This window comes from Emys orbicularis, chromosome 7 (genome assembly GCF_028017835.1).
Source record: "Emys orbicularis isolate rEmyOrb1 chromosome 7, rEmyOrb1.hap1, whole genome shotgun sequence".
Taxonomy (NCBI): domain Eukaryota; kingdom Metazoa; phylum Chordata; order Testudines; family Emydidae; genus Emys; species Emys orbicularis.
Window position 1 is genome coordinate 107,899,568 of NC_088689.1, and position 8,324 is coordinate 107,907,891.

Genomic DNA, 8,324 nt, shown 5'->3' on the forward strand with positions numbered 1-8,324 from the left:
TCAAACTAGAGGCTGTGAGGGTACTCTAGTCTGAGAGTCATGCCAGGGACCTCTAGCACTGCTGCTCAACTCCTCCCCCTCCCTCCTGCAGCCTTGGAACAGCTGTTGAGCTGTGTACAGGAGGGAGGGGGAGGAGCAGGTATGGGGTGTACCGTCCTCAGGGAGTGGGCAGAAAGAAAAGGGGTGGGGTTGGAGCCTTGGGGGAATGGTGTAGGGTTGGCTTTAGAGAGTTAGCAAACACACTTGCCCTGCCTCCCTCCCTCTGCTGAGGCAGGGGTGTGGGAGGAGGTGCAGGCACTGGGCTGGGGCCTATGGGTTTGGAGTATGGGAGGGGGCTCTGGGCTGAGCCTGATGCAGGAGGGGGGGTGTGGGGCAAGCTCTGGGAGGGGACTCATGACGGGCAGGGGATTGGGGTGCAGGCTCTGGCTGGACAGTGCTTACCTTGGGTGGCTCCCTGTTGGTGGCAGGAGGGCTAAGGCAGGCTCCCTGCCTGCCCTGGGGGGAGGGGCTTCTGTGTGCTGCCTCTGCCAGCAGGCACCACCTTCAGAGCTCCTATTGGCTGCAGTTCCCAGCCAATGGGAGTTGTGGAGTTGATGCTCAGGGTGAGGGCATTGCATATTGAACTCCTGACCCCTTCTCCGCCCCCCTACCCCCCACAGGGCTGCAGAGATGTACTGGCCGCTTCTGGGAGCGGCATGGGGCCAGGGCAGGCAGGGAGCCTGTCTTAGTCCTGCTGTGCCACTGGATTTTTAGCAGCCTAAAATCTCCTGGTTTGGCTTAGTAGCCTCCGGGCAGTAGGGGCTGATGTCGGGAGCCTCCCAGTGAACCCGGGGCGTGTTGGCAACTGTAACCCTAGGGAAAATGAGAAGACGTGTGGCAGGGTCTGTGAAAATTTTTAATTCAAAATGGGGGTCATTGGGTTGTTAAAGTTTGAGAACTGCTGCTGCTTTATAGAATGCAAAGGAGGCTGGGGGGTAGACGAGGGGTCTAGAGCTGCAGTAGTAGCTGGGGGGGGGTATGTGTTATTTTTCTTCTCTGATCAGGTATGAGACAGCTGTTTTTAAAACGTTTATATTATTTCACAGGTAGGCCCATGGCTGATGCGCCGCAGGGCACTGAAACTATGGTGTGCTGCTGTTGCCCCTGCTCCAGTCTGGACAATTAGAAGAGCATAATCTAGGCCAGGGCCCTGCTTTTACCCTCCCTGCGAGCAAACAGCTCAAATGACAGAGGTGTGGGTGGAGAGCTGAGCCCACAGCCCAGCTGGGTTTCTGACAAGGGCTGCCCCCCCCCCCCTCCAAAAGCCCCTGGCACCAGACAGGGGCTAGAGCAGGGTCACCCGTTTCTATCATAATGGGGGGGCTTGGTCCTGTGCGGGAGAGGAGCGGACGGGACCAGACTCAGGGGAAGAAATGGCCCCTCTGGCTCTCTAGCCCTGAGCTGCTTTGATGCGCCAGCCCCCGCCACGCCGGCAGGGCAGAGGTTTAAACCGGTTCACACCAGCCTCGAGCTAGCCGGGACGGGACACTCAGGCATGAACCGTGGGGGGAACAAGCTCGCACCCAAGGAGACGGGGGCACGAGAGGGGGAAAGGTCGAACCTGAGCCGCGACACACACAGACCAGCCCCGCCTTCCCCCCAGGGACAGGGGTACGGACTGGCGCGGGGAGCGGAGCTGCTGCTTCTCCCCACCCCTCACCCACCGTCTCCGCTGCAGCGCCAAGCGCATCAACCCACCCCCGCCAAATTTCCCAGAGCCCATCCCCCCGCTAAGCGCCGGTCCAGTCCCTGAGCCCATCTCCCCCCGCCCCGCTAAGCGCCGGTCCACTCCCCGAGCCCATCCCACCCCCGCACACACGGAGAAAACAAGTCAAAGGTTTAAACAATTTATTGACCAACAACAAAAAAGGCCATTGACTCTGAATCCTGAACACGTGGTACAAACACTTGGGGGCGGAGAGCCGCAACGGGCAGTGCCGCCCCACCTTCCCCAGGACGCGCACAACCAGCGTCACCCCGCAACAGGGGTACAAGACTCGCAAGGCTGCGGCAGCCCCGCTGCTGCTAACGACGCTTGGTCCCGCACACAGCACCCCAGGCACTGCCTGCATGCCAGGCTGCGGCTCACCGAACGGGGGGAGGTGCCCTTTAAGAGGTACCCAGGCGCCATTAGAACTAACTGGCCGTTTCCATGGCGCCAGGGCGAGAACCAATAGAGGGCGTGGTCACTGTTCGAAAAATTCTAAAGTAGGCCAAAAAACACCACCCCCCGCTACAGTGCACCAGTGCCGGGACCTGTGGGACCTACATGGCATCGCCCCCTATCGGGGGTGGAGCAGGGAAAATAAAAGCGAAGAGGCTTATGAAAAATAGCTACTATGGAAACTAGGGGGGGGGGCGGGACCTAGCCCTGTAAATATGGGGCTGTGGCGGGGGCGAACAGAAACCACGGGTGGGGGGGGTCGGGGGCTGCCAAGTAAGAAAACAAGGGTGATGGGCTGCGAGGCTAGGGCAGCCGCCCTGACCCCTGTTTCCCTGCCCGCGGCGACGACTACAGAGCGAGGCCAGCAATACAAATACAACGCGGATAACCTGGGTCTGTCCTCAGAGCAGAGTCTGTCTTAGGGCTCAAAGCCCTGGATGGCTGGAGAGGGGGTGTGAAGGGTGGGAAAATGTTCTCTCTCCCCGCCCCAGCGTGGTGGGGCGATGGGGGCGCCCTGCCCCCCCTCATGCCTTCCTGCTCTTCAGCGCCTTGGGCTTTGCAGACTTCTTGACCTTTTTGCCCCCCGGGGAGGCGGCTTTCTTGGTAGCCTTCTTGGCTTTGCCCTTGTCTTTCCTGGCGGCTGCGCTGCTGGCTCCTTTCTTGTGAGATTTCTTCTCGGGCTTCTTGCTCTTGGAGGCCGGTTTCTTGTCCGCCCTCCGGGAGGTGGCGGCTGCAGCTTTCTTGTGGGACTTCGGGGCGCTGCTGCCAGCGCTCCCCTCGCTGCCCCCTTCCAGCTTCTTCCTGTTGAGCTTGAAGGAGCCGTTGGCGCCGGTGCCCTTGACCTGGAGCAGGGTGTCGTTCTGCACCAGCGCCTTGATGGAGTATTTCAGGTAGGTCCGCCCGTTCTGCTGGTCGAACCAGGATACCTTCTTGGCCTCATTGTAGATCTTGGCTAGCGAGGAGCCGTTGCGCTCGCCCAGCTTCCGGATCGTCTCCACCACTAGCTGGCTGTACTTGCCCGGCTGGTTCTTCTTCTTGTTGTTTTTCTTCTTTTTGGAGGGAGACAGGGACGAGCCCCCGCCCTTAGCTTTTTTGGCACCACCTTTCTTCTCCGGGGCTAGGGGCGCTTCCTCCGCTTCAGTCAAAGGCAGGTCGGCTTCTTCCAACTCCACCGACATGCTGGCCAGGACTGCGCAGACTGCAGGGAAAAGAGGCCGATCGATGTCGCAGCAAGTCGGTACACGGACTTGGGGCTGTCCCGGGCTGGCTGGCTGGCTAGCTGGCTGTCTGCTCGCCGGCTTCTGGGGGGAAGCACCAGGGGCTGCTCGCTCCGCTCTCACTCAGAGATGCAATCCGCCTGCCTGCCTGGGCGGGCTCCGAGGCAGCCCTTTATATGCACAATGAGCGGACCACGTTGAGAACAACAACAGCCTGGGCCAGGGCCAGCTCCAACTTGTGCTTCTTGGAGCCCCTTTGCGGGGCCCTAGCTCCCAGGTCCGACACCCCAGCGCTGAGACGGCCCCACAAAACCCTGCTCCTGACGGTGCCTGACCCCGCTGCCCTGCAGCCGGGGCTCTCTGGGCCCGAGAAAGGTCCCAGAGAAGCGATTTAAAGAGCACACCCTATGCTGGGGAGAGACAGAGGAGGGGGGCGCCCCGAATAGGGGGGTCTGGGCCTCCCAGGCGGACTTATCCGGCCGCACAATCCCACAGGCCGGGCAGCAAAGAGGGGGTTCTTGGGCTGGGTCCCCTCTGCGGGTGGCGGCGGTCCCCGGCGGCTTTGCTGTCCCGGGGATAATTTGTTGTAACTAACACACTGGACGCCCTCACGTGGTCGGCAGCAGCAGCACGGAGCAAGCAAGACGCTTCCAGGGGGGTCCCCGCCCGATATGGAGGGGCCGAGGCTCTGAGAAGCCGGGGTCTCCGTGGCAGGGACCCCGCTGCTAGAAGGACCCCACCGGGCGGTTGAGCGGCGTCACCCAGTTTGTGTCTGGGGTGGTTAGATTTCCGCCCCCCCCCCCACAGGCGCTGCTTGTACCTATATTAAAATACAGGGGTTCGGGGGCGGGCAGGAGCCCTCGATCATCGCTATAGGGTGGGGTGCGTGTGCATGGCTGCGGGCTGCGCCCCAGATAATCTCGGGGGGGGTACAGCGAGGGGGTTGTATCGTTGGGGGCTTGCGGAAAGAGGGGGAGCTCTCAGGCGTGTCGCTCAGGAAAAAGGGGTTAAACCCCCCCCCCATACACACATCGTACGGTTGTCTGTGCACTGCTGCCCCGTGCCCACTGGAAGGTGCGACATACATGTGTCCCCCCCCCCCCCCCCCGCCAGCTCCCTTCCCGGCACAGAGGGTGTCTGCGGGCTCCCCCATGGCGCTGCAGTGGCAAGGGGGATACCGCACGAAAGATCGCCCCCCCCCCAAATATATCCAAATCTCCTCGCCAGATCGCTGCTGCCTGGGTCACCATGGGAGGGGGCCACGCCCCCTCTTCTGTCCTGGGGTGCGGGGCACTGACCCTGCCTCTCCAGCAAGAGCCAGTCCCCGCCGGGGGAATCAGGCCCTGGTGCACCTCCGCCTCTCTCCGCCTGGGGCCGGGCGGGGGTGCGGGGCCGGGGTGATGTAGAGGGCTAGGGCCCTGGGAGGGCAGAACATCACTGGCACTGGCCGCCGCCTCCCCCCACGCAGAAAGGGGCGCGTGTGCAGCGCGGCGCGCGGCTCTTTGCAGGCTACCCCCGCCGCCCAAGCCCGCCCCCGAGCCACCCGGGCAGGGGACGATGCGGTGACCGGAGCGCGCCGCTGAGCGATGCCCCCCATGCCACGAGGGGAGCGCTGTCGGGGGCTGCCGCTGGGTTCCCCGCCCGCTAGCTCCGCCCGCCGCCCCTACAGGTGGGCGTCGGTGCGGTGCTCGGGGGCAGCGCTGGGGAGGGGAGCTGCGGAGTTACAGCGGCACAGAGCAGTGTGTGGGGAAAGCGGCGATTTCCCTCCGCCGCCGCCAAACTGGGGGTCAGGCCCGCCGGAACGCCCGTCCTGTCAGCCCCGCTTCGGGGCCAAGGGAAACCTGCTTCCCTCGCTCCTCAGCTGCACCCCCCCAGATCCCCTGTACATGAGAGGAGCAGCGTCCCGTCCCCCAAAGTCCGCCACTCACTTCGGTGGCGGGACAAATCCTGAGAATCCCTGCAGCCCCTCTCCCCACTCCCTTCCACCTTCCTGTCTATCCCCCACACCACCGCCCCACGCCCTTCCCGTCTACCCCTGTGCTGCCTCCCCCATGTCCCATTCCCGTCTGCCCCCCCAATCTGCCCCGACACCCTCTCCATGTCTGCCCCCTCCCCCTCAGAGTGACCAGATGTCCTGATTTTATAGGGACAGTACCAATTTTGGGGTCTTTTTCTTATATAGGCTCCTATTACCTCCAACCCCCTGTCCCGATTTTTCACATTTGCTGTCTGGTCACCCCTCCAGTCCCTCTTCCTGTTTGCCCCACCACCTCCCCCACTCTCTTCTACCCCCACTCCCTTCCACCCCACTTCCCATCTGCCCAACCACCTCCCCCATTCCCTTCCCATCTGCCCCCCCCCACATCGCCTCCATCTGCGCCACTATCTCCTCCACTCCCTTGCCCCTCTGCCCCCACATCCTCTTCCTTTTAACACCCCTTCCTGTCAGCGCCTCACACTGCCTCCCCCACTCCCTTATACCTCCGTCATGTTTGCCCCCCCACAACCATTCCCATCTGCCCCCCCACACCTCCCCTCCCCATCTGCCCCACCACCGATCTCTGCTCCCTTCTCTGCTGTCCCCACCTCCGCTCCACTCCCCTCTGTGCACAGAAACACCCCCCTCCTCCATCTTTTCCGTTACACCCACCCTTCTTTCCCGTAGTTCCCATTGCACTTTCCCTCGCTCTCTTTCCATAGCAAATGCTAATTTTCTGAGGGACTCAGCTATCTCAGGGCTTGGTCTGCTGTATGTGCTGCTGTCCTGCCTTTGTTCTCTCTGTGACTGACTGTAGCACACTACTGTATGATGCATTAGGTCTCAGATGATGCCCCATCATACACAGAATGGTACTGTCCCAAAGTGAAGCAGGAGAGCAGCCAGGCCCAGCCCCTGCTGGCCTCCCTACCTCCTCTCCTTACTTGTCTCCGGATAAATCAACGTTTTGTTGAGCCCTGCATCCCACAACAGTTTAAGGGTAATCTGTGCTTAATCTGACAGAGCTTGTGGGGGACAGCCTGTGAGTTTCTGTGTGAGAGCTGAGGTCCCTTTCTCCCCCTCCCTTATGTCAGAGATGTGTATGCCCTCTGGGCAGAGGCATTAGAGAAGGGCCACCTCACAGCCTGTGCCCCTTGGCACCAGGTCTTCTTAGCCCCCCCTCTCAGACATGGCTGAAGAAATACAGGGAAGAAAAGGCAAAGGTAAGCTAGTGGGAAATGTCCCTAAGATATCTGTTGCTGGGCTAATAATGCTAAATACATCTCTAGCCAATCAGTGCAGGATCTCTTCCTTTACAAACACTAATGAATTAAGCCTGGTAGCAGCCCTGGGAACTGGTGAGCATCAATAAAGCTCTTGTATATCAAGTTCCATCCCTGACAGAGTTTATCTAGCTGAGTCATATCCCTCTGAAAATTACGGGGTCAACACATACAGGCCAACATTTCAAAGCAGCCTTTGAGTGCCTGGATTTCTAGGTACTCAACTTGCATCTAAGAAGCTGCAGCTCCCATTGACTCCATATAGCTGTGGTGCTCACCATCTCTGAAAATCTGATCCTTACCCTCCATGCCTCAGTTTCCCTGTTTGTGCACTAGGGAGTAAAAATAGTTCATTGGTGATTGAAGTCATACATACAAGGGAGGCAGCGTGGATAGCACATGGACCTGGGATTCAGAACACCTCTGCCACTGGTTTGTTGGGTGACCTTGGTCAAGCCATTTCACCTCCTTTTGCCTTAGTTTCCCTAGCTGTAAAATAGGGATAAGGTTGTAAAGCACTGGGAGATTTACTCTTGAAAACTGCTATGTAGGAGTTAAATATTATTACTACATGTCCATGACATACTTTGACAGTTTCTAGTGCGGGGGGCCACTAAAGAAAAGCAAAGTATTACTAATAACTCAGCTCCAATAACTAACATAGCTTGTCAGAATGTTGTTACACTACAATCACAGAGCAAATCTCAGACCTCACTGCAAATCTGGGAGAAATGACATTTCCCGTGATCTAGGACCCAACCTTCAACGCCTGACAATCCAGGGGGAGATCACATCCGATTGTTCCGACATTTGACATGGCTATTTTCAAACGCATCCTGTGTGAAAGCACTCAGCTCTTATTAGTCACTGTCCCCCAGTCCTGCCTGCATTGAAATAAATGGGTTCTGCATCTTGCAGGATTGGGTGCATTAGCTGTGATTGTGGCAGAAACCAGGGTTCTACAGCAAACAGCATCTCTGTCGCTATGCCTTGCATGTATGAAGATCACTTCTTGCAGAGAGACCAGGAAAATGGGTCGTGAAGTACCAAGACACTGCAATTTCCGTTCCCAGATTCTAGTGCTACCGCTGACTCAACCTCCTGAGCTGTCAATCCGTTTCTTTCATGTATGGTGAAACTGTGCATTTAATAAGCTCTCCTCCACCACAGCCCAGCAGAGATGGAGACACTTAAAAATGGGCATGTGCCAAAACCACAATTATCAGCTGAAGGCAGCACAGCTGTATCCTGTATACACACCCAGACCTTGGCTACCAAGCCACACCACACCAGGCCCCTCAACTACCCTTTGATCCCAGCTAGAAAGTGGGAAAGAAATGCTTTATCAGTCAGTAAATCCAGCTCCCACTTCAATGCTCCCAAACAGCAGTTAGCACAGACTCTCAATAACAATGGAATTGACTATGGGGACTCTTAGCAAGTCGATTTAGATTTAGATTTGTCCTTAATTATGGGGTTATCCAAGTGAAGAGCCAGCCCCAGGCACCTGTGGCCCACAGGGCTTGGCTGAAAGCATTTATCATCCTGTTATCTAGCTATACCCTGTGCCGGTTAGAGGACACGGAAGTAAAAATGCCAGAGGCTGGTCGCTGCTAACACTGCCCACTGTTCATGGCAGTAGC

The 8,324-nt window shown here is 58.5% G+C and overlaps 1 protein-coding gene across 1 annotated transcript; it reads right to left on the reverse strand.

Moving 5' to 3' along the window:
* Positions 1–1,870: 1,870 nt before the first annotated feature.
* Positions 1,871–3,575, reverse strand: LOC135880879 (histone H1.10). Its single transcript, XM_065407261.1, has one exon. It carries the CDS (start codon positions 3,379–3,381, stop codon positions 2,728–2,730), a length of 654 nt encoding a protein of 217 aa, XP_065263333.1. The 5' UTR covers positions 3,382–3,575; the 3' UTR covers positions 1,871–2,727.
* Between the last annotated feature and the right edge of the window lie 4,749 nt (positions 3,576–8,324).